The 25,358-nt window shown below is 41.1% G+C and overlaps 1 protein-coding gene across 3 annotated transcripts in view; it reads left to right on the forward strand.

Moving 5' to 3' along the window:
* The first annotated feature begins 2,538 nt into the window (after nucleotides 1-2,538).
* anapc1 (anaphase promoting complex subunit 1) overlaps nucleotides 2,539-25,358 on the forward strand; it is a 28,356-nt gene continuing 5,536 nt past the window's right edge. For all 3 annotated transcript variants that reach the window (XR_011037324.1, XM_068327549.1, XM_068327550.1), the window contains exons 1-43: nucleotides 2,539-2,697; nucleotides 3,324-3,563; nucleotides 3,884-4,048; nucleotides 4,295-4,337; nucleotides 4,440-4,537; nucleotides 4,920-5,002; nucleotides 5,214-5,287; nucleotides 5,365-5,510; nucleotides 5,591-5,730; nucleotides 5,905-6,033; nucleotides 6,275-6,493; nucleotides 6,688-6,783; nucleotides 6,906-6,996; nucleotides 7,850-7,915; nucleotides 8,020-8,157; nucleotides 8,266-8,409; nucleotides 8,833-8,893; nucleotides 11,187-11,242; nucleotides 11,345-11,476; nucleotides 11,584-11,658; nucleotides 12,082-12,201; nucleotides 12,567-12,736; nucleotides 14,096-14,187; nucleotides 14,628-14,776; nucleotides 15,963-16,041; nucleotides 16,673-16,706; nucleotides 16,896-16,969; nucleotides 17,322-17,500; nucleotides 17,991-18,077; nucleotides 18,171-18,310; nucleotides 18,424-18,542; nucleotides 18,620-18,741; nucleotides 18,938-19,078; nucleotides 20,354-20,506; nucleotides 20,711-20,792; nucleotides 21,067-21,158; nucleotides 21,493-21,627; nucleotides 21,768-21,850; nucleotides 22,682-22,760; nucleotides 22,845-22,919; nucleotides 23,298-23,350; nucleotides 23,436-23,583; nucleotides 23,675-23,871. Coding sequence is in view for 2 of the 3 variants with exons in the window: in XM_068327549.1 (XP_068183650.1) it covers nucleotides 3,348-3,563; nucleotides 3,884-4,048; nucleotides 4,295-4,337; nucleotides 4,440-4,537; nucleotides 4,920-5,002; nucleotides 5,214-5,287; nucleotides 5,365-5,510; nucleotides 5,591-5,730; nucleotides 5,905-6,033; nucleotides 6,275-6,493; nucleotides 6,688-6,783; nucleotides 6,906-6,996; nucleotides 7,850-7,915; nucleotides 8,020-8,157; nucleotides 8,266-8,409; nucleotides 8,833-8,893; nucleotides 11,187-11,242; nucleotides 11,345-11,476; nucleotides 11,584-11,658; nucleotides 12,082-12,201; nucleotides 12,567-12,736; nucleotides 14,096-14,187; nucleotides 14,628-14,776; nucleotides 15,963-16,041; nucleotides 16,673-16,706; nucleotides 16,896-16,969; nucleotides 17,322-17,500; nucleotides 17,991-18,077; nucleotides 18,171-18,310; nucleotides 18,424-18,542; nucleotides 18,620-18,741; nucleotides 18,938-19,078; nucleotides 20,354-20,506; nucleotides 20,711-20,792; nucleotides 21,067-21,158; nucleotides 21,493-21,627; nucleotides 21,768-21,850; nucleotides 22,682-22,760; nucleotides 22,845-22,919; nucleotides 23,298-23,350; nucleotides 23,436-23,583; nucleotides 23,675-23,871 (4,775 nt within the window). In the remaining variant the exon portion in view is untranslated. The remainder of the gene's footprint in view (nucleotides 2,698-3,323; nucleotides 3,564-3,883; nucleotides 4,049-4,294; nucleotides 4,338-4,439; nucleotides 4,538-4,919; nucleotides 5,003-5,213; nucleotides 5,288-5,364; nucleotides 5,511-5,590; nucleotides 5,731-5,904; nucleotides 6,034-6,274; nucleotides 6,494-6,687; nucleotides 6,784-6,905; nucleotides 6,997-7,849; nucleotides 7,916-8,019; nucleotides 8,158-8,265; nucleotides 8,410-8,832; nucleotides 8,894-11,186; nucleotides 11,243-11,344; nucleotides 11,477-11,583; nucleotides 11,659-12,081; nucleotides 12,202-12,566; nucleotides 12,737-14,095; nucleotides 14,188-14,627; nucleotides 14,777-15,962; nucleotides 16,042-16,672; nucleotides 16,707-16,895; nucleotides 16,970-17,321; nucleotides 17,501-17,990; nucleotides 18,078-18,170; nucleotides 18,311-18,423; nucleotides 18,543-18,619; nucleotides 18,742-18,937; nucleotides 19,079-20,353; nucleotides 20,507-20,710; nucleotides 20,793-21,066; nucleotides 21,159-21,492; nucleotides 21,628-21,767; nucleotides 21,851-22,681; nucleotides 22,761-22,844; nucleotides 22,920-23,297; nucleotides 23,351-23,435; nucleotides 23,584-23,674; nucleotides 23,872-25,358) is intronic.

The raw sequence follows: 25,358 nt of genomic DNA on the forward strand, positions 1-25,358 counted from the left end.
TCTATCTATCTATCTATCTATCTATCTATCTATCTATCTATCTATCTATCTATCTATCTATCTATCTATCTATCTATCTATCTATCTATCTATCTATCTATCTATCTATCTATCTATCTATCTATCTATCTATCTATCTATCTATCTATCTATCTATCTATCTATCTATCTATCTATCTCCCCCTGAAAGCTCTCTAATGAATATAAAGTGCATTCAACCAGAGAAGACTCGTCCCTCTCACGCTCATCTTTTATCCACTGCAGACTTTTTTACCTCTCAGATTGTGACACAGTAATGGCTGCATTCCATTCAGATTGCGCACTGCTATTGAGCAGCCTGGGTCACCAGCACACCTGAATGTGACAGAGCCCTCATTAACGTCATTAGCTGTGGATGCGCCTCTCTCACGTGAAATGTCAAAATGTCTTGAGTGAGGTCTTTTACTCTTTCAATCAATAGAATGTAACTGAGTACATTTACCCGAGTACTGCCCTCATGTGCAATTTGGAGGTGCTCTTTATTTTTACACATTTTTACAACAAATAAAATATGGATGTGTTGTTATAGACGAAGGTAAAAACCGTAAATTAATGGATGACACATTGCCGGATTATTCATTGTGGGTGCATCACCTCTGTGCAGATTTTTGAACATAACCACTAGAGTGGGACTTCGCCATCAAGCCTTGATGGTTGGCTGCAGTGCGTCACCAACCACGATTGTTTCTCATGGATGTTTCAGCAGTAATGAAATCTGAGCGCCTGCCATGGCAGGATGACCTCACCTCAAACAGCCCAGATGCCGCTGCAAAATGAGTATAATGAGGGGTCTGTCAGGCAATGTGAATGTGCGTACGTTATTGAGCTGCAGTTCTGTAAGGCAGGACTTTGCCCACAACTTTGGAAGTTTAGGCCTTTTACTTCATGTGTGGTCTGCTTGAAATACCCAGAAACCCTCTGTGTGATCTTCTTAGTTGTCTTTTAACCTTCAGAAATGTATTCAGTGATGTTGACTATATACTGGGATCAGAAGATAAACTCTGATTAGAAAATCTGGAAGGTGGTAGTTGGAAAGTATTCTGTCTGACACCAAGAAGTTGCACTGATGCAACCAGAAACCAATGAATCCCTCAAACAAAACATTAATTTTAAGATACAGAGACACAAAACAGAAAAAAACAAGCGGTGATTATGATTTCAGACCTGCGAAGACCAACTTCACTCTTTAATATTTCCCATCAAATTTAATAGATGAAGTTTTCTCTCTGACTCACACACACACCACCCAGGGAGCTCAGTTGATATTGTCTGGGAGAGTTAACTCAGTCAGATCGTACCCTGCTGTTGTGTGACATCCATCACATCCATCAGCTCCCATACTGCCCAAACTCCTGATTTTCTGCTCAGGTACGATATTTCATGACCTCCTTTTGCTGAATTTGATTTCTTAGATGCAGAAGGAGTTGCATATAATATAACATTTTTCTCAGAGTGAACAACCCTTATTCTACAACAGACTTGCTTTTACAGAAGATGATGCTGAATAGTGTTGATTATATGACATAAATAGCAGCCTGTATTTCATGAAAATCATACTATTAATTTCCATGAAGACCAAACTGCTGTCTCAGTCTGAATCTTACTGTGACTTTAAACAGATGCTAGTGATTACAGACCATTTCCACATTTAAATATCAGGTTATTAATTTTTAATTGGGGTGACGGTGATCCTTACTGCAATATTTGTGAATATCCTGAAGATTTTAACTATGTGATTGAATCTAAAAGGCATGCAAATTAGTGGTTGATTGTATGTTATATTAAGACTCTTATCGAGGGTGGCGGTACATAATTATAATGACAGTCCTTAAGAGCGTGCTTTTTTGTGTTAACTGCAGATACCTAATTCAGCAAGATGGAGATTCCACATTTAATTAACTGACAGGCTGTGTGGCCGATGCTAAGCCTGACCTCTGCTTTCACTCTTTCTGGAGGAAGGAAATGGGACATGTATTGGACAAATGAAAGCATTACATTGAACAAGATTTTTTTTTTTAAAAAAAAGTTGTTGTTGATCTTCACTCTCTTAAAAAGACAGAACAAAAATAACACCAGAAAGACGAGCATCATAGATTTGTCACAGGATGCAAGTAGAATACTCCAAACAGTTCACAAAAAACAGCAACGTGTGACCAAACCTTGCATGCAGGCAAGTAGATGTACAATAAATACATATAATTATAAGTGTAAATATAAATATAAATGATACAAACATACAAATTCAGGTGATGGAATAGAGTTTAGTATAGTAAGATGGTATAACCTCATTATTAAATCACTGTGGCAACACGGAATGGTGCTACATCATAAACCACAATACGGTTTTACTTTTCATAATTAGTCACATTTTATTAAAATAAAACTAAACACTAAAATAAGTTTTCCTGACGCGCTGACGCTCCACAGCATCCTGCCCGCTCCTAGCGCCCTTCTTCCCGGCCGCTGATTGGCTGATTCTCGGAGGAAGAGGATGTCGGGACAGCAATGATGTCCGCGCTCATTTGAAACCCACTGTAGCCAAACTCACCGCTCGGCACCCACTCCAGGATGCTTGAATGCTGTCACTGGTGACGACGCTGTGCCCGAGCAGAAAGAAACGGACTCCGCGACAAGAAACAGACTTTTCCTTATTATCAGGTTAGCTGCTAAAAGTGTCCACGTGATCCCATAGTTAGCCGAAGCTAGTGTCAGCTAGCTTATGCTAGCCTGTAACTCAATGGATGTGTATGGGTGTTATTCTATAGCTTGCTAGTGCAGAAGAGGACTTTGTAGCTAGCTTGTCATTCGCGATGTGTTTATGTAGCCACGGTATCTGCAGTTGTTGTTTTGGTGTGGGTCTCGTGCAAATTTCTGGCTAGCCGTTAGCATTTAGCATCTGTCAGAGCCAACATGATAATATTGTCATATTACTGAGTCATACGCGGCTCATAACAATACCATGAAACGCTGTAAGGTAAGTGGTGCTAGCTTGTTAGCTAGGTCAGAGCTCTGTAACTTCTAATTACAGGTATGCTAACGTCATCAGACATATCCATAGCCATCAACACATTTTCTCGAACACAGGCAATCATATTCGTACTTAAAGCACCATAATACACAATAGTCTTATATGAATGATAAAATAAATGGTATTAATGAAAAACGGTATTATTTGTGTGATAATTTTAGTGCATGTTAGTGTGTGTGTGTGTGTGTGTGTGTGTGTGTGTGTGTGAGTATCTTTTGTTGACATGTTTTCTAATCGTCATTTCCTTTCTTCTCAGAAATAATGCTGATATCTGGAACTCATGTCGGACGTCGTGTATGAAGAGACAGCCACGATGATCGCAGCAGGGGAATTGCAGTCGTTTGTCCCATTTGGACGTGAACACTGCAGGAACCATCCAAACGCCTTTAACCTGCAGCTCAGAGAGCTCCAACCTGCCTCAGAGCTGTGGTCGTCAGATGGCGCCGCTGGCCTGGTCGGATCCCTGCGGGAAGTCAGTCTGCAGGAGAGACACAGGGTGAGAGGATATGTGGCTTTTGCATCATGTCATTAATATTCTTCCTATAGGCACCAGCATGAGCAAAAACTTTACAAAAAAGAGAAAAAACAACAGAAATTAGATAATTTTGAATCAGGTGTGTTACTGGTTTAAAACCCACATCTCCCGTGGACTTGGGAGTGGATGATTGATGTCTAGAACTATCAAAATGGGGAATACAATAGGTATCATATTTGTAAAAGTGAAAACTGCAAGTACATGTAACTTATTAAAGTTTTTACTGAGGACAGTGAATTCTTCATTTTGAGCTAATGAGTACTGTATGTTTTAATTGGTAGGAGTTCTGGCAGCTCAGGAAAGGTTGCGTGGGCGTCAGGGAGGAGGATGTGGAATTTGAAGAGGAGCTCTATACAGCAGGAACCGTGGTCGTTTGGAGCCAGGGTAGTCGGACCCAGGCCTCAAGCGTGTACAAAGCCTTCACTGTTGACAGCCCCGTACACCAGGTTGGCTACTAAAAGCTGTTTCATTCATTCATGTTTCTACATACTAAATACATGGTAACAAAACAAAGCCAATTTTAATGATATTCCTTTCTGTCAAGTTGTGTTTTGCTGTTAAATCGTCAATAAATCTTAAATCTGAGGAAGTTCATGGTGATTTATCATTTCTATCAGTTGTAAATTTGCATAATTTTAATGTATTTTAGAATTTTTTCTTGGCATTTATGCTTTTGTTTATTTTGTTTGCAGGCTTTATGGTGTAACTTTGCTGTTCCACAAAATAAGAAAGATGGTACTCTTATCATTACACATCTTTTGCCTTTGAAACATTTATATTTACATCGCAGTTTAAACAGATGTTGATGAAAATGACATCTTCTTTGTTGTTTTTCAGAGGATGAAGTAGAGCAGACTGTCTGCATCATCCAAAGTAGCTGTGTCAATGTTCACACTGTGGGTGGAAAAGATTTCATCTCACCGCTACCCTTCCAGGTGAGAAACGGATAGAAAGTTGTCATGTGATTCAAGAAAACCTACCAAGTGGAATCTCTCAAATCGACTGCAGCATTGAACGGGGCCAAAAAACATATCACATATATTATTTCACATATTTTAGTTTTAGATTTAATTTGAGTACATTTTTTTGTCCATACAGGGATTCAAAATCCTCAGTTTGCTGAGCAGATGAGAGACTGGCACAAATAGTCTTTAGAAAAACCAACCATTCTAAATTTAAGGGGCTGGATGTATGACATCGAGAAGTGTAAATGTTTGTTAGAAAAATTCTAGAATGATTTATTATTATAGTTTATTAAATTACAGCCATAACGACTTGTTTAAAAATGTCTCCTATCTATGTGGACGTCTCATCCAGGTCTCAGATGTCTGGGCGACCAAGTTTGGACTTTTGTTAGAACGAAAACCCACAATGACTGATGCACAGCTAATCTCCCCCGGGTAAATTTTAACAGTACACACACACACACATACACAACAGTACAGAAATATGCAGGTTTATGGCACACAAATCCAGACACACATGGAATCCCACAGAATAAACCAGTTTTTCTACACTGCTGATGGCTTCCTAGTCACACACTCACAAATACACTGTGCTCATATGCATACAAACCAGTTTGTCAGATAACTGGCTTATTTCTCTCTACAGGGAACCTCTGCCCACATTTTTCAGTATGCTGCATCCCATAGATGAGATCGCACCAGTAGTGTGTAAACCTGCAGGTATGACACACAAACACTCCGGCACCCGCTTCTCCCTTATTTTGACCTGATTTCGTGTTTACGTGCGTTTTTTCCAGGCATGCATGAAGGCTCTCGAGTGCAATACGCATCAGATGCTGCCATTAAGATCGTGTTCAGCTGTTGTCAGCCCTCCCTAGTTGTCACCTATGACACCATACAGGGGACACACTCTGTCTGGTTCCTACGCAAGGTTACAGCTGATGTGAGCAATCGCACAGATGCACATATGAATAAACACAAGTGTTAGCCTGTCCCTAACATCTACACTTTTGCCACCTCCAGGAGCGTTCTTCAGTCCTCCGGCGTCCTGCGGATCCAGTCGGCACATCGTTGGGTATGGTGGCTTTAGGCTTCCTGAACCCCTACCTCCGGAATATCTCTCGCCTGGATTCCCCTGGTGGCAGTGGGGTGATGGGACAGAGGTAACTAAAGTGAGATTTGGTATTTGCTTAGAGATGCAGATATAAGTTGATAAATTGATTACTATCTGGACAGAAAGTAAGGAAAATAATAGTTTCATTGATCTTCAGGACATTCAGCAGCTTATATATCCCTCCATTAATAGACTAAGTGTTGTGTTTTCTGCTCCTGCATAGCGCTCTTAGCACCAGCTCTCCTCTCCACTACGGCACTCTGCATGGCCACCAGAGCAGGCTGACTGTGTCTTCACCAGGGTCACACTCCCGTGTTCACTCCCCGAGTATCTCCAACATGGCCGCTCTCAGGTGAGTGCAAGTGCTTAATGTTGTGTTATACGTATTTTTAAGCTGCTGATTTGCATTTTACTGTGTGTATTCGTTAAGATCAAAATGTAAGGTAAACAAGTGAACTTAGTTTTGAGTTTGATGTAAGCAAACACACGCGTTATTGATTTAAAAATCGTAACATTTATGTTCATAAGATAATAAAATCTGAGCTTTAACGTGACGGAATGTCAAAAGTTGTTTTTTTTCTCTTCTGCCCCAGCCGTGCCCACTCCCCAGGAATGGCTGCTCCGTCCTTTTCCGCTGCATCTCGGTTCAACATGTCTTTCCAAAGCCCGTCCTCCAGGGGGCAGCACGGCTTGTTGCCCTCTCTGAGCAGTACTGTCAATGAGACCATGTTGGTGCCTGAGCTGGAGCCCATAATGCCTGACCTCTGCATGGAGCAGCTATGGAGTGAGACGGTTACTGCTGGTATTCACAGGTACAAGCAAACAGGCCATTTACATCAGTCCATGACCCGCGACAGCAAACAAAAGTGGGTACAGAAAATGAATGGAATGAATGAATCAATTTACATTGGTGACTAAGAAATATTGAAGCACAGTAATGTTTGTTGATGTTCTCGTTTTATACCTGCTGTCCTTTCACACTAATTTTCACCTCTTTTATTTACAGGCAGATGAGCAGCCAGGCTTCTAAAGTGTTCCTGTCCTCTGACCTCTGTGAGAACCGCTACCTCTGCTTTCTGGTGGAATCTCACCAGCAGCTCAGGTCAAAAACCAAGAAGGGATATGTTCTCCAGGCCCTACTATTATGCTTGTACTTTATATGATGGAACGTACAGTTCAATAAAACATCGAGATGAGTTAACCCCTTTTTCCCTGCTCTCTCAGATGTGTGAAATTTATTGAGAGCAACGACACGTCTCAGCTCATCTTTGCCTCCGTCACGAGCATCCCTGCCAAAGATGCCGAGCCTCTGCAGGTAAATATCTTGAATGTATGAGATTTACAGAGTGACAGGAAAATAAAATGTGTAATTTCCAGTTTTTTAAATCAAGTTTTAAGGTACTTTTTGCAATTGCTTTTTTTATTTGAAGGATTTCTTTTAAATTTAAGTTTATTAATCAGCTGTTTTATCAGGTCGGGGTTATAATTCCATTCACATTTGGCGTGCAGTAGTGACCTGGGAAGAACATAACATGATTACAACTTTCCATGTGTGTGTGTTTAAATTAATGCTTGTAACCAAGGTTACGGCACAATGTTTAGCTTTGACAGCTAATCACATGTGTAATTAAATCTCCCATATTCAATCACAGATGTTGATATAACAGAGGTCTGATATAAATCGTGTATTTTACTCTCGAGGCCTTTGGTCATATACTGTAGTCAGCATAAAGATTTATAAAGGGGCAGTGCAGGCAAAACATCAAAAATCAGGGTTAAAAGTGTAACAGCAGTGCAGCTAATATTTTTTAGTTGTGTTTTTATGCTAAACTTGTTTCAATTGTATAGAAGCCAAAGCAATTTGCAAAAATAAAGCAACAATATTTATAATTAATCATATTAGAATTTTTAAGAATTTTCTTTAAAACCCTGGATGTTAAAAGTTCAGTATATGACTTTGTTTTTTCATTGCACTTTGACATTATGAAATTCATCCATCCGTCCATCATCAACCGCTTATCAAATAATTTTCGAACATTTTACAGGCCCAACTTTTAAATTACAATAATGGTCCAGAATTAACGGCAGCAGTGTTCTGTCATGAAGTCATTTTAATTTGCTACTATGGTAGCTGAACATGTTTCTGACATTATAAGTCTGATCATCAGAATATTGATGCCATGCTGGTGCTGGAGGCCTGCGGCAGCCTGGTTCTCTACACCGGAGTTACCAGGGTAAGACTTCGGTCCTATTCGTCTATTGCAGCAGATTGATATGGAGGAGTCTTTACGTGCTGGGAATGACACTTCCTGTCTGTCCCTCTTGATTCCTCCTCTAGGTCAGTAAGGTTTTTGTTCCTGGACTCCTGTCGCCCACCTTCAACCTGACCAACCACCTCCCTCATCTCAGCACGCCGCTGGAGAATGTTAGCACTCCGACGAATGCTGGCAGCAGGCATCTCCAAAGGCTGGACGAGGTACCGACATCCTGTTCATGCTTTAATAGTTTCAGAGATTAATGTGGAGAGACACGTCCTGAATTCCACTAAATCACTTAGAAACTGCAATCCTCTTTTCTCCTTCAGGCTTCCATGCCATCACCCGTGTCAGAGCTGAGAAGTCCAAACATTAAACATCATGAAGCTTCATTTTTAGAGGATTACACTTTCCAACAAGCCACGCCTTACATCCATGCCCTACGGGACCCGGTCTCCAACAGGGTCACTCTGGTATTATTACAAGAAGTGACTTTTGAATGTATTGTTTAAAATGGTAAACACATGTATGAAGGAGTGGTTTGATCTGTTGTTGCTTTAAATTCTACCCATTAAACATCCATCCAGTCCATCTGAAGCACACATATCAAGACAAATAGACTGAAACTGTGTTAAATATTTCCTGTGAGGCAGGAAGAAGTGAGTGAGTTTTCTCATCTTGTGACGCATCCTCCACGTTTATTGTTTACTCATTTGACTCTGCGATGTGAGAATATGAAGACTATTTACTGACTTGAGTTATCGAAGTGTCAGCGGGTTTTTATAACAAGTTAAAATGTTTTGCTTCTATTTATGATTAGTTAGCGCAGTCGTTCTATCTGTGTTTCCCTGATAATGACATTGAAGTAAAGGTTTGTGTTTGTTCTGTCTCTCTAGGAGTTGAGCTGTGGCACGATGCTGAGGATTTCTATCCCGGAGATTGCGACATCCGAGCTGGGTGAGAGAGAGACGCACACGCACGCACGCACGCATGCACGCACACACACACACACACACACACACACACACACACACACACACACACACACACACACACACACACATCCAGGTTTTTAATGCAGCCTTGAGAGAAAAATCCGATGCACATGGAAAAAAAACTCTTGTTTCAGTGTCCATTTTTTTTTAATCCTCATCCATTTTCCACATCACACATGCTCATTATAATTGGACTATAAATAAATATAGCTTGGGAATTTTTTTCTTCACACTAATAGAAAAACGTTTTTGGTACAAATAACTACTACTAATTATTGGGCAGCTGATGTTTGTGGGTAAATTGAAAGAAATATTCTGTTGGGGTATTGTATTTCTGTGCATATTCATGACAAATACAGGTACACACCCACATGCACGCACACATAATACAACCAGCTATAAAAGCAGCTGGATTTCTTTCAAAGGACTTATTTCTGTTGTTAACTTCAAAATCTCCCATTTATCATTCCTTCAATCTGGTGTGTGATAAGTCATAAAGTTAAATCCATCGCTGTCCTGTAGCTCCTCTGACTTTCCTTAAAGCTTTATGTTTAAACTTTTAGCATCACTAAGGTTCTGCATTACTTTGACTCTGTGTATGTCTGCCATGCATTTCGCTCCATTATTTAGTAATCAATCCAACAGATGAGGTGTTCCCTTTCTAATTAAATGGCATTTATCTCCACCTCTTCCTTGACCTTTCCCACTCTGGATATTCAATTAAGTTGGCCTTGTGATGTCAAGAAGGAATCTTATTGGTCGGAGTTATCAGGAGAATTAGTAACACTAATCACCTTTGTAGTGTTCACTCCTTTTTAATTTCCTTTTTTGTTTTTTATGATTTTAAGGAGAAAAGGCCAAATCTCGTCTAGGTGGGACAGACGCCATCGGTAGAAAACCATTCAGTTAAATGAATCTATTGTGTGTGTTCATGAAAAGGCTGGAAGCTCAAACATGCTCTGATCTTATACTCATGCATTTATTGAAAAGTACTGATTGGGAACTATTCAAAAAATCTTCCCCGAGCAAGACTGACTCTTTGAAAACCTTACTTGGCCCCAATAAACCGTCACTGTCATGCTTAATTATACAACAGGCCTTTGAAGGAAGAAATGGGAGCGCGTGAGTGATGGATGAGAACTCATCAATCGTTGTTTCATTTCGCCAGTGGTGGAGCGCACTGCACACACATTACGGGGATTTTTGCTGTGACAATACTTTGCTTGGATCTGCCTCACGGCAAATCTAATCACGTTACTTAATTCATCAACCTTGGAAACGGATGTTAAAAAAAATATGATTTTCTATGACAGCAGAACCAGATCAATTTTTAGTTTGGATATAACTTCTTTCATAGATTCTTGAAATCCGTTTCCACAACTCTGAATCAGAATAATCCCAGCTATGTATTTGCAGCAGTGCCACGTCTCTACCCCTCTACATATTTGTCCTTTATGTTTTAATTCAATAGATCTGGAACTCTGGAACTTATTGGTGAAACATTATGAGTAGTCCACGGTTGCGTATTTCATTTTCACTCTAAAGTCATCCCGACTCTGCCAAAATATCTGGTGATGTAGTCAACCTTTCATTGGCCCAAGATCCGCCCCTAGATAGGATTTTATCAATTTCAATATTTTGAAAATTTTTTGAGTGGATTAAAAACGAAAGTCATGATCACATAGCTGCTGACTCTTGTTAGGGAACATAATGAGGAGAGAGAACAACGATTAACCAAACACGATTAACGTTGAGTGTGTGGCGTCATCAATAAAGATGTCAATAAGTATCCTTTTTACATCCCGCTTCAAAGCAGTGATGTATTGTAATTGTCAGTGTTCATGTGTTCGTCTGTCCGTTGGTCCGTCTGTTAGTCGACCAAATATCTTCGCAACCGCAGACAGAAAGATGAAACAAAAGGCACATTGCTGGGGCGCAAAGGGGATGAAAATGAGATCTTGACCTTGAGAAAAGTAGGTCAAGTTCAAATTTCAACTTTTTTACACTCAGGAACCGGATAAGATAGAAAGACGAGGGAGAAGGCCAGTTTAAGACCATAGTGCTTTGACCTATGAAAGTAGGTCAGAGCACTAGCTTTGATCTTTGAACTATGCAAGTAGGTCAGGGTAAAATTTTGAATTCAGGCGTGTCGCGGGATGTTGCACAGACTGACTGCCTTGTTTGGTTTTTTTTGCAAAGAAAGGAGAAAAGCTTTTATGAAACGTCTTTTGTCCCTCTCTCTCCTATTTCTTCAGTGAGGAAATGTCTCCAGTCAATTCGTTTCATCCTGCCCAAAGAAGCCGCCATGAAGGTTTGTAGAATTAATGTTTGCAATACAAATCCAATTCTTCAACTTCTACTTTTCTGACCTCACTAAGGAGTCTGTAAAGCCTCTTCACCTGCTGTTTTACAGGTCTTGGTGAAGTGGTACAACATCTACAATGCCCCCGGCGGTCCCAGCGCTCACGCGGAATGGAATCTGTTCGTCACCTGTTTCATGACACTCATGGGGTACAACACTGAACGTCTCACGTGGACGCGAAATGTGAGCGAGCAATTTCACATTCTAAAATTCCAAAACCTCATTTATAAACCAATAATCTTCATCTCCTGACCTTGTTCTCCGTCCCCCCCTCCCTTCCTCTTCTCCAGCTGCATTTTGAAGTACCCCTCTCTCCGGTGATTGCAGCTAAAAAGGCGCGTCCCTCTGATGGTGGCTCTGATGAGGTAAGTGACGATAGTCCGAGCAGCTGTCATTCGTGATGTCTAGTTTAAGGTAACGTACAATCACTGTCGGACGTTTCACCTTTGTGGGAGAAATTGGACCGCAACAAAAAAGGACACTTCATTACCAGAGTGAATGTCATAGAACTGTCATAAAAGGTAATGTTGGCAAAGTACAAGAAGATATGTCCATATTGATCTCCAGACTTCTCATTCTTTCCATCATCATCATCTTGAGTATCATTCACTGTTAACAAATACATGACAATGATAAAAAATATTTTAAAGCATCACTTTTTTCCAGATTCTTAATGAAATATCCTGGAAATGCTTTGTTTTATATTGAAAGCCTATTGTGATTTTTAATGTACATCACGGGTCAGAGAACATACTTCCTTCTGTCTTCGTCTCTCACTCTCTTTGAAGGACTGGGACTACCTGATGGGCTGTCATTACAAGCGCCAGATGAACTCTCAGCTGGTCTGTGGTCCACTAGACTGCAGCGGCGCTAACAAGACTTTGACAGAAACTGAGGGCCTGTCGTTTGTGAGTGGTTCACACTGGGTGGAGTCGTTCCCTGCATGTTGTTTGACAGCATTTCTGCACATGTGTTTCCAAATTCAGATAATGAATAGAATGACGCTGTTTGTTGTGAAATAGAGATTACACAGACATTTTGCAAGGTATGAACTTGAAGACAAATTTACCAAATCTGTTCATCAGTAATTCCAGGGTTGTTTATTCTTATTTAAAAATACTGTAATTATATCAACTTTTATATAATATACACTACGGTGTATACGTAGAGAGTACATGACTGTCTTCATTTAACAGCGACTTTTCACTACGTTGTGCAGTGGCAGCATCTTGCTTTATGTCCTGTTTTCTGTTTTGTGCTTCCTGTGTCGTAGGTGTCCTCTCCCCCTAGTCCGTCTCAGAAGCTGGACAGTTCAGCTCCTCTCTTCCCTCACATTCCCGCTCTCTTCTACATTCTCCATTTGCTCTATCAGGAGCTGAAGCTGAACGAGCTGCAGCGAGCGAGAGCCTCGTCTCTGGTCTGTCTGCTGCATCAGCTAGCCAGGTAACTTTTATCTGTAGGAGGGATTTTGACATCTCTGTTAGGGAACATAAACATGGTTGCTGGATGGTCAGATGATTCTTTTGGATTACTAAATTAATATGAGGAGTAAACTTAGAATCAAAAATACAGACACTGCTGTTTTTAATGTGTGCCATTTTTAACAACAAAGAAAAAAACCCCACTTGTCCACTTTTAGTCTAACTGCTTTGGCTGTCAAAAAAGAAGAAAAACATTTCATTGTTTTGAATGAAAGCCTGGGTGTTATCCTGACTCTTTAGTGACGTGTACCGAGCAACGAACTTCAACAGGCTTTCAAGTGTCTGGTGTGATTGGTGGCGATGATAATAACGGAGTGGGAGAGTTAAGCACTCTTCACAGTAATTGGCATGTGTTGTTAGTATGTGGGCTGTTGTGAAGTGTGGTGCAAATGTCTCCCCTCTTTTTGCTTTATCAGTCAACTGTTGGGACGTAAAAACATCCTGATTGTTGTTTCAAGTAATTTCTTTTAGTTCTTTCATTTTAGTTCACCATTGTTTGACTAAGAGCTTGAAGAATTAATTCTAAAAACAAGTGTAAGGTAAAAAGAGGAGACTGAAAAATGTTGGCCACCTTCTTTCACTTCATATTTGCCCAAATTAATTTCCGTGGCAGGAAATTTCTTCCTGCAAAAACAAATAAATTGTTAAATATGCCTCCTTCCCTGCAGGAAGTGGTGCTCAGTACTCATTCCTTCACCACCTTCACTCCTCCTCATGTAGGAGGAGTGAAGGTGGAAATGCACAAGGAGCTGGAAATGCTAATGTACAGATTAATAAATATCAATAAATTTCCCTAAAAATACACACAAGTTAATGAGACTGTACAGCAACTTGACCCCGTGGCAGCATCAGAACCGGAAGGCTGAAAGTAGGATGGAGTACACATTCAGATTACCTGGATTACTAGATTAGTTTTACAGGGTTTCTCATAACTTGTACTAAGTCGCTAATTGTACACTTGGTAATTATTTCTATACACACAGGCGGAATCTGTGTGAGCGTCAGGGCTCGAGGCTGCGATTAAAAACTATCGATTATCTGAAGGGAAGTGGAGTGATGATAAGTCTTGGCTGTTTCATCCTCGACGTATGTGTTTAATTACCACTCGCTGCCGGGTTAAATGCCACAGACGCTCTTTGAGGATGTGCATCTTTTTTTAAATTTGATGTCCAGCTTCAGTTTGGCATCATGCTACAGGGTGGGCTGCGTCCTCTGCAAACACATCTTGATTTTTTTACGCTGTTTCTGTCTCTGAGGTGCGATGTGTTCATCGCTGCATGGCTCTGTTAACATATTAGAATTGATTTGTTTTTGCTTGCAGTGACCTTCAGCTGGAGGAGTATGTGGATTTGTACTGGAGGGATTACCCTTCATTAATGAGCGGCTTCAAAGAGAGCTGCCTCATAGACCAGGGTAAGACCCAATTTATCGTCTCATGATGATATCAAGCCAGGAAACGGAGGAGACATGCCGTACTGTCATCTCTCTGGACATCCAGTTCAAACTTTATATCATTGTTAAAGTAGTTTTATAGACACAAACACAAATGCAGTCCATGTCAAACTTGCGTCACTGCATTTTTAGTTGTGGTTACATGTGAGGGTTGAGATAACATAAACACGGGAGGAAATAATTCTGACCTCTGACTCACTGGCATCTTAAGATGATGCTTTCTCAGCAGCGCCGGAGGCTGAGACCTCAAAAGGAAAGTATCCGAACTAACATGATAAACGCTCAGTCATCTCCAAACTTTTCCCCTTGTGTTCCTCACACTCACTCTAATCCTGCTTTTCTCATCTCTACTCATTTCCCCCTTTGTCCTCCTTCTTCTTCTTCACCTTTTCTTTCTTTAGCCCTTTTTGGACAGATGCAGCGTGCGCCCTTCCTGCGAGCTGAGCCTCCCTGTGTGCTCAGCTGGCTCAGCAGTTGTCTAAGAGGGGAGGAAGTCCCGCCCTTTCCTTACCTGCCCGGGATTTGCCAGAGGACCAAGCTGTTGGTTCTGGTATGCCTGCTCATAGCTTTAGTAAAAAAAATATCTCAACAGCATCTATACAGACACAGGTGAAGACCGGATACAGATCATACATTGGGGAGTGATTCTGCTCAGATTTTCATCAACGTTCTTGAGAGTTTTCAACTGTTAAAACTTTTGCAATATTTTCAGGGTCTTGGTTCAAACAGCATGTTTTGTACTCGCCTGTTCCCAGGCGTTCTGGTGAGAGCACATGCATGAGTGGGAGATGTTGTGGGTAAAGAGTTCAGCCTCGATAGACACATATCCATTTGTGTAACGTGTGTGATTCTTTTTATGAACACGGAGAGCAATTACTCCACGGTATTGCTGGAGATGTGGACACGCAGAATGAGGGGTATTTATTAAAGACACAGCAGTTTAAATTGTGGAAAAGTCCAGACAAGCCGTTTTATATCATCCAAAATATTTTAGTGGAAAAGTTTTGTCCTGGGGGAACTTTAATAGTCAGAGTTTACACAGAAATGGAAAGTTTTTGTCCTCAGTTTTCTTAAACTAGATTTATGTTTCATGAATGTTTGGATAAATTTGACACCCTTTAATTTACTCACTGCTTACTCATTGAGATGGCAGCTCTAACTATCACTTTTGTACAGTTTCTTCTCAGAGTAAGCTGGCTTGTACTTTCGCAGACCCGTCTGCTGGCATCTCCAGTCAGAATAGAAATGATATTACTGGAGCAATGAGTCAAGAGACGCCCTTTAGTTCACCTTCCTTTAACTACAGCAGCCTCGTGTACTCATTACAGGAGGCTGCTGACGCGCATTTAGTTTTTATTTATTAGCTCGTGTTAGTCAGAAGATACACACACACACACACACTCAGACACACACACACACACACACACACATAAGTGTATGTATTTGTGTATGTGTATGATGATGGAGAGAGAATTAAGAAGGAAGGTAAGACATTTCTGAACAGGGGTAGGAATTTATGAGTTTAGACTTTATTCATGATGTTTTTACTTAAATCTTTTATTTGCTTGAAAAACTTTTCAATCAAATCAATAATAATGTAAATTCAAAAAGTCTAAATTACCTTTGTAATGTGTGTTTAAAAAAAATATTGTTTTTGGCATGAATGTAGTTAAACATTTCAAGATCATGTTGTACGATGTCTGTTATCTTTATTGCTATCTTTCTGTGCCTCTCAGAGTTACGCTCTCTACATCACTGCAGATGAAAACGCTACGTCTACAGATGTGTCCAAGTACCTGGTCAAACTCTCTGCAGGTTTGTGGTTCGAGCCTTATTGATCATTTTGTTTTTTTGTCTTCTATGTGTGTCAAACCCTTTCACCCTGTTTGGGTGTATTGACAGGCAGCCCTTATCTCCAGACAGTCCCACAGCTTCCAGTAACATAAGAAAGAAAGGCATTTTGCACCGACGTCGCAACTCGCATCTGATGTCATGTGTTTGTTTAAGCTTTTACAAAAACACAATACTGCGCCCACACGACAACAATCTCTGTCGGTATTTTATCGGCTTCTTTGCCAGTGATGCAGGATCGGTCCTTGACTTTGTTTACAGTCTGTGAGAATCCAGAAAGACTGTTTTTTCTCAGCGGTATTTAACAATTATCAAAGACAAAACAAAACTAGACAGCACAAATTGCCCCACGTAAGTGAAATCCTTCACTCGTGTGGAAATGTCACCTTCATCTCACCTCTAAAGGAAGCCGCCTTTATTTTATTAATGGATTTTAGTAACCAATCAACAAAAGCCGTCAAGAGTTGTTTCCCTCAGGAGTCGCACAAGTCTGAGGGGTTGAATAAACATGTAGGAAGACATCAAGCCACTGACCTAACCCCCCACGATCATCCTTTCTCACCCCTACCCTCCCTCTTTTCCTGTCTTTTCTCAGGCCAGAAGTGCGTCAGCGAACAACACTACAGAAGGTGAGTCCCAAGGTGATGAGGGAGGAATGCATTTTGAAAAGCAATTGTTATAATCTGTGTCCTTGAGGAGGTCAGAATCTCCAGAAGGCAAACCTCTTAACAAATGTATTTTTGAAAAGTTATTCTAAAATTATTCATCATTATTTTTTTAAGCACCAGTTTTTCATCACATCAATGTTTTTATTCTAGACAGAGCAGTGTGAAGGTGAAATCTTCCAGTGGGAGTCTGGCTGAGCAGTTGGTCGTCTGGCTAACCTCAGAAGGTAAAACCTTAGATTGTATACAGATGAAGGACCCCCCTCCCCTCCCCCCCAAAAAATAAAATAAGAAAATTATAATACAGCTTTTCAATTCAATTCCAAAAACTTATTTGTCCCCAAAGGGGCAATTGAAGGCACATAAAACAGGATTGGTTCACAAATAAAAAATGCAGAGTGCAAAGAGCAAAAATCCTACTTAATAGAAAGCCAACAATAAAATACACAATAAACAGGTATGTACGATATAAAAAGGTATGTGCAGTGGTGTAATAAATAAAGATGTCAAGATTGTTATTTATAATTATTTTGATTGACTCAATTGTGTACCAAGTATTCCTCTTTTTTCCTGGTTTAGGGTTCACTCTGAAAGACCTGGAGTCGGTCCCCTTTGGCGTGGCTTTGCCCATCCGTGAGGCCATCTACCACTGTCGGGAGCAACCGTGCTCAGATTGGTCAGAGGAGGTCTGTATGCTGATTGGGCGGCAGGATCTGACCAAACAAGCCCACAAAATGACCCGTGCCAAGAGCAAAGCTGTGAGTGTGACAAGAATGCACTGAACACTTTATTTTGATCTACATCATACTTCTCGATTCAAACCTTGTCCCGTCGGGTTTCTTGGATAATATTTGTGAGCACAATCAAAGTACGATAATCCCACCAATCCATCCAAGGCCTCGCAACTTAGCCATTTCTTCATAGCTTTTAGAAAAAGCACCAAATATTTTTGTCATTTTTCACATCTTGTTTTTAATATTATATATGTTTATATAATATTAACATATGTCTGTAAGTAGTGATTTCAAGCACTGATAACAGAATTTAAGTTTAAGCATGTAATACTTCCATTATTCAGTCTGCAGCACAGAAGATTCAGCTTCCAAAACTAAACTTCTAATAACGTCTTGATGACATTTAGTTATTAAAGTTAAGAAAAGATCTAGCACTATCTGTATGCTAATGCAGTACCTCAAATGTTCGCTAACAGGCTGTAAATCATTTCTTTGTGTGTGTGTGCATCTTTAGTCCGTGGGCTCCGGTCTGTCCTTGGAGCCTCCTGCCAGCACAGAAGCAGACGAGGAAGAAGATGGGATGTCTGACATCATTCAGGAGGTGAACATTAGTTGTCAAAGTGAGGCAGGCATATTGCAAGGTGTTACAAATACAGGAGTTCCTCAGGGGAAATGTGATTACTTTCTCCTGCAGGTGACAGGACTGATCTGGAGTCAGGATCTGAGGGTACAGGAGGTCAGGAGGCTCCTGCAGAGCTCCAGGCCGGTCCGGGTCAGTGTCGTCCAGCTGCCAGAGGTGTCTGACCACGAGTACATAGAGGAGAAAGAGAACAAGTGAGCGTAATATTTTGTGAGGACAGATTACTCTTGGAATATTGACACCTCTATCTCTAACTGGATTTCCTAATTCTATTCTTCCTTTATTTCCACATCTCTGTTTTCTCCAGACTCCTGCAGCTGTGTCAAAGGACCATGGCTCTTCCAGTGGGCCGAGGCCTCTTCACTCTGTTCTCCTACCACCCTGTGCCGACCGAACCTTTACCCGTCCCAAAACTAAACCTGACAGGTGAAGCATGTTGATAGTTGTTGCATCTGAAGTACTCTGAGTCTATATTCATATTTATTTCTGTGTTTTTGCTCCAGGCCGAGCCCCCGGCCTGGTGGATTTGAACAGCGGTAACATCGATGTTCCTCCCAACATGACCAGCTGGCCCAGTTTTCATAATGGAGTAGCCGCCGGACTCAAAATAGCCCCAGCTTCACAGGTCACTCTGACACGGCATTTTCACTGCACTGTGTGTAGTTTTACATCCATACACGCATGCATACTAAACTGTAAAACCTGTGAGGCACGAGCATCTGATGTCTAAAGCTCTGGTCCAAGTAGTTCAGTTTTCTCACACTACAACTGTAAACATATGAATGATTTTTTTCATCGGTGATGTTTTTCTGTTTATGAAGGTGGACTCGGCATGGATAGCTTACAACAAGCCAAAGAGCCCGGAGCTTGCTAATGAATATGCAGGCTTCCTTATGGCCCTGGGCCTAAATGGCCACCTCACCAAGCTGGCCACGCTCAACATACATGACTACCTCACAAAGGTATGGAAACCTGCACAAAAGGACACACTGTACACGTGTCTGTGCTCAGTTTATATCATACAGTGCTATAAGTTATTATTCTATTGGTGCAAACAGGTGATGCACGCAGTTAAATATAGTTTATACAAGGATGCACCCATCCTATAATTTGCACACTCGCACTCCTACATTTAGATTTTTAACTAGATGACTACATGAGGCATAAAAAGTGACTTGAGATACAAACAGAGAGTCAAATGAAACTCTGTCCTCTGAGGGCTTTGAAATGAAGCGACTAATCCACCTTTTTCAGGTGAGAAAAACAGGATGCCGCAAGTCAAAAGTCATGTTTACTGAATGAAAGAGTTTGAGCAAAGATGTGGCTTTGAGATCAAAGATCTCTGATTTTTAATCATTTCTTTTTAAATCGCCTTCTGGAATTTTTTCAGGTAGATAAATAGAGGTGTCAACTTCCTGAAAAGAATGAATTAAAAATATGAATTCACCAACACAGAACCATTTAGAAAACACTGTTCCAACGCTTGTGTTAATGGTTGATGATAAGTTACCTTTGAAGTCTTTTTAAATGTTTATTGTGTTCAAAAATCCCATCTGAAGAAGTTGAGAACTTTCATCTTAATTAAGTTCACCAATAATTAAGATGAATTACAACTGTATGTTATAATTATACCAATACAAGTGAATATTTAGAAAACATTTTGGATTGATTGTCCAAAGAAAATGGCAAGAAATGCAGCGGAGCTACACAGTAGGTGGAGGTGTAGTGTAACAGAGCATTTCAGTCTGAATGAACGCTGTGGAGGCGGCCGATAGTAAGGCCGATCTGTATCTGGTGGTTTTCTGTGAGTTTCTGTTCTTGCTGTAAAGCAGAAATAACGCTGACATACTTTGGATTGCTTCAGTGGAACTGAACGTGGTTGTGGTTTTAGAGAGAATTATGGCGGGGTGTGTGTTTCTGTGTGTCCCTCATCTTTCAACCATTCCAGTGTGTTCACATTTTTGCAGAAGCCCTTTTTTTAGAAAAAAATTGCGTTGGTGTTTTTTTTCTTCTTATTTTTTACAGTAAATCCACCAGAAAAATTAAGAATTTTAACCATTAAATGGATAAAAATAATTGATAAAAAATATCCAAATTGTCAAGCTGACATACACAGACACACAGGTGAACTAACCAAAATCAGAGCAGATGACACTGGAAGTCATGTCAACTAATGTTTTACTAAAACTGAACATTCTTTGAGTGAATGCTTTTTTCTGTCCTCGCACCTCCCTCAGGGCCATGAGATGACCAGTATCGGTCTACTTCTGGGCGTTTCCTCAGCCAGACTGGGCACCATGGACATGTCAATTACCCGTCTGCTCAGCATACACATCCCTGCCCTCCTCCCTCCCACCTCCACAGAGCTTGATGTTCCGCACAACGTCCAGGTAGGCCTGAGCACCCGATGCAAAGCATCGGTACAATAGAGCACCATGAGTTGAGTGTGCATGTAGCATAGCAATAACTGTCTCTGCAAAGTGTCACACATACTGAATCTGCAAGGTTATGAACGTTTACACACACACGCGCACACACAGACACACACACACACACACACTATGTAACCACAATTCTGTAAATGTGTTCTGCAGGTTGCTGCAGTCATCGGCATCGGTTTGGTGTACCAGGGAACAGGACACAGACACAACGCTGAAGTCTTGCTGTCTGAGATAGGTGTGTGCGTTTGTGTTTGTGCGTGCAGCAAAAAGAATCACACAAAACTAGAATTCAAACTTTTAATTATTAGATTTATAGTACTGTCACCTTGTAAGGAAAGGTGCTGAGTAACGCTTTGGAAAAGCATTGATATGTTCAAACCATCAGTTGATCGACTGAAAATTTACCAAGCAGATTTTTGTTAACACTTTGAAAACAATGATGCTAAAGTGTTTTTTAATTGTTTTCTGACGTGTGTGTTTTTGTGTGCATGTGTGTGTGTGTCTTTAAGGTCGACCTCCAGGTCCAGAGATGGAGTACTGTACCGACAGAGAGTCCTATTCTCTGGCTGCTGGACTGGCGCTGGGGATGGTCTGTCTGGGAGTAAGTCCATGATCAAACATGTTAATGTTCTAAAAACGGTACCAGGTCACGTCCTGGGCGCTTCCAAGGTGCCCTTGATCAAGGCATTGAATCTCTTATTCGTTGTGAGTGTGTTTCAATCCGACATGTGTAAAAATACTACAGTGAAAAAAAGAATTCCCCACTAAAGAGTTGATAAATATCTTCTTCTCACTTTCTCATTTCTGCTGTTTTCTCACTCTCTACTCATTTGTTACTCATCCCTTTGTGTTTCTGTCTCTGTTCTTCCGTCCTCTGTCATTCCTTTCCCCATCCTCCTGCTCTCCTTCTCTCTGTCTTTTTTTTTTTTTTGCAGCATGGCAGTAACCTGATCGGAATGACAGACCTGAATGTCCCTGAGCAGTTGTATCAGTACATGGTGGGTGGCCATCGCAGAGCTCAGGCTGGAGCCAACAGGGAGAGACACAAATCTCCCAGTTACCAGATCAAGGTAGATGAACAGTGCTGTTTGTGATGCTTTCATTATTAAACCACCGTGAACGTGATACAGTCATACGAACATTATTTCAGGTTTGTGTAATGTTCTTGTTAGCCTGCATGACTTATTATTCTGATTTATCCAAACACTAGGAGGGTGACACTATAAATGTTGATGTGACATGTCCAGGGGCCACACTGGCCCTCGCCATGATCTACCTTAAGACCAACAACAGGTGAGAAAACAGCTAAGAAAGACGGCCATCTTTTTTAAGCTTGGAACGTAACAAGACGGTGTTTTTATAAATGTAAAATACAAGTTATTCATAGTACTTCCAGTTCCACCAGGTTCAGTAATTGTAATTTGGTTATGTATCTGTCTTGTCACTGATGACTTGTACTTGTTTCTGTAATAAAACACTTAGCGGGTGGGATTAGCTTCACGTAAAATACAAATTGGCAAGTGTCTGTTCAAGTTGAAAACTCTTTGGCTAACGCGTTCCAGCATGGTGCTGATCTTCAGTCCCCTGAACTTGAGTGAAGAGCCTTTATTTTTGGAAAGCTAATCCAACCCACTGGGTATTTTTCCTCACACGTATTGTCTGTGGCTGAGCGCCCAAGGGTGTGCGCCTACTCTACATCTCAACATGTACTAATTTCTTGTTCTACCGCTCCTTTTCTGCTTTATAAAAAGAGAACCAAAAAAAGAAACTGACTCACTTCCAAATTATCCTGGAATATAACACTAAAAAATGTAAAAATACATTATCTTTTGTAATTTTTTAAAAGAGGATGGTTATGCCTGCATAACAGCATGATTTGGCTGAGGTATGGTGCTTTCTTTTTTCCACCTATATCATCCATATGAGGTCCTCATCTTCAATGAGTCCAGATGACACATTATGCTTCATAGCACTCCTTCTAGCCTTCAACTCCTACCGCTCTGCAATTGGTCAAGAAGTTCCTGCTTCCTTCACGGCTCGTCTGAAGCTGTCTGTCTATTGGCTGAGAGGGTGTTTCAAGAGGGTATTAGCACCTCCTTATCCCTACCTGGTTCTGTCCACTAGGTCGATCGCTGATTGGCTGAAACCTCCAGATACTTGGTTCCTACTGGATTTCATCAAGCCGGAGTTTTTGCTGCTCAGGGTTAGTGTGACGCTATTGATGTTTCTGATGTTTAAGACTTTTCCGTAATGCCTCTCTGACTATCTGGCTTCCTCACCCTCTCAGACTCTGGCACGGTGCATTATCATGTGGGATGAAATCCTGCCGAATCCCGAGTGGGTCAAGAGTAACATACCTCAGGTGAGGAAGTACAGACACTGAGCATTACTGGGCTGTTGACGTGTTTGAAGCTGCGATGCTGCAACACATCCCTCTGACTTGTGAAGAATCTTTAGCTCAGACTTTCTGTTTATTCCGTCATTTAATACATTTTTGCAGGTTAAGTTTCAGAAGGTGCTGATTTTGTCATTTGTTAGGCTTGGGGATTATTCCACACATCATGAGCTTTTTGCTCACTTTTTTTAAACTTCACCCTGCTCTTATGAGTCATAATAAAATCGATTTATTCTACGAAAATCCCAGGAACTCTTTTCTGTGGTCTTGTAATCTCCTTAATGTTTTTTCCGATTCAGTTTTTTCAAATTAACTTTTCAAAGTGGACTATTTGCGTTTTTTCAGATCATGAGGGGAACGTTTGACTCTTCAGAGGACATCAACATGGAAACCATGACGTGAGTGTTCAACATTCGGCTGGTCGTGATCTTCTCCACCAGGACCCACCACCATATATTAATCATGCTTCTTCGTTCCTCTCAGTCAAGCCCAAGACTACATCACAGCTGGGGCCTGTATGGCGCTGGGCTTACGCTTCGCTGGCTCAGCAAACTCCGACGCCTTCGACTGCCTGTACGAGTTTGCCAAGACCTTCATGAAGATCATGTCCTTCACTGGTACAGCTGCGGCTGTAAGTGTTTGCATACGTTTGTCTGTATTTGTTTAATTGAAGAAAAGCCTTCCGAGGGCCCAATTTGGTCTCTCTGCCTGGTTTCCTCTAGCAAACAGGATATTACAATCTCCAAACGGGTCTGTCGATGATCTTGCTGGCGATGTCCATGGTGATGTCCGGCACCGGGAACCTGAAGGTCCTGCAGCTCTGTCGCTTCTTCCACAAGAGAACCGGCGGCGAGATGAACTACGGCTTCCACATGGCTCATCATATGGCGCTGGGTCTGCTCTTCCTGGGAGGGGGCAGGTGGGATGTCAACACACACACACATTAGACGCTAGTCTGTTTTGATTGCTGCCTTGTGCGTTTAGACGCACTAACCCAAACCAGGTTGACCCCTGCCTGTGTTTGTTCAACAGAAACCACTCCGACTGTCTGATTATACGTTTCTCTGCTGGTGGCTGTTATCAGATGAGCAGTGTTTTATCTGAGGGAGTTTTATTTTAGACCTGACAGCTCGAAGCTATCACAGCTGCAGAGGCTCGGTTCAGATGTCACGCACCTCAGTGTGCGTTATCACAAGCGCGTTAGCTCGGGTCTGCAGAGGTTTAAGTTCATTTTTGTTTCCCTCAACCTCTTCATACCTGTCGTTTGTTTCTCACTCATTTCTGTTCTTGTATTCATGTTTTTAAAAATTTTCATAGCCATCACTCCAATCACACTCCTCTGTTTTGTTTTTTCATTCATTTTCTGACTCTTACTTTTCCCTGTCAACGCTGTGGGCCTCCTCACCCTCCCTCCCTCATTCACTCCCTCTCTGTTTGCGCAGTTAGTTTCTCTTCCTATTTAAGCTGAAAACCAAAGTGAAAATATTTTTTTCACACTGTGTTTGGACTAATGGATGTCTTGTCTACAAGAAAATGGATGGATTTTCCAGTACATTTGTTAAGATACTTTTTTTTTGTGAACTATTTTACTTTTTCTGCTACACATCCATTTGATAAAGCAGACGTTAACAACAACCAAAATTTCTTTTTTGGGGGGGACCTTCCGTTGGGGAAGTCTGTGCATGGGAAGTTGAAAACAACAGAGATCAACATGTGAGAAACTGATGACTCGTGGATCTTAGTCTGTTGAGTTAGATTTTTTTTTAATTCTAAATGTCAAAACCCCAAAACGTCTGTTTACACTTGAATTTCTGTGTCAATTTGCTCTGATCAGATATTTGGTGAGGTTTTCCGTCCCGACTGGATACCAGTCATCCCTCATTCATAGTCACCCTTAGTCATTGTCATTGTTGTGATGTGTGAAGTTGAGAGACGCATAAATTATGTCGAGTGTAGTTGATTCTTTGCCCCAAGAAACTTTTTAACTGGGGGGCGGGGGGGGGGGCACCTCCTTTTACCTCACACCTCTCACTCCTGACCCCTTATGTACGGGCAGCAATTACCGCTTGATCCAACTGGACCCAAGTGGACAATTACCTGCCAGCTACTATGTTTAAGGACTCTGTTAAGTACATTCAAATCTGTCGTGGCTGTTGATGACGCCAACTATGTGAGAACACACGCCCACTTTATTTATAAAAAAGTCAGATTTAACTTGTGTGATATTGACAGTTTTGACAGGTTGTGATAATTACAAATGAATCCTTATCCAGGTAGAGGTAGTTTTTTTAAACGCCAGCACACAAACCTGTATTAATCGGAAACCTTAAAGTGGAACAGCGGTTCTGACCCGCCATTCCTACAGGTTGGAAATCAAAAAACTAACATTAGATCTCTGTTGTGTTT

This window comes from Antennarius striatus, chromosome 11, assembly GCF_040054535.1.
Source record: "Antennarius striatus isolate MH-2024 chromosome 11, ASM4005453v1, whole genome shotgun sequence".
Taxonomy (NCBI): Eukaryota; Metazoa; Chordata; class Actinopteri; order Lophiiformes; family Antennariidae; genus Antennarius; species Antennarius striatus.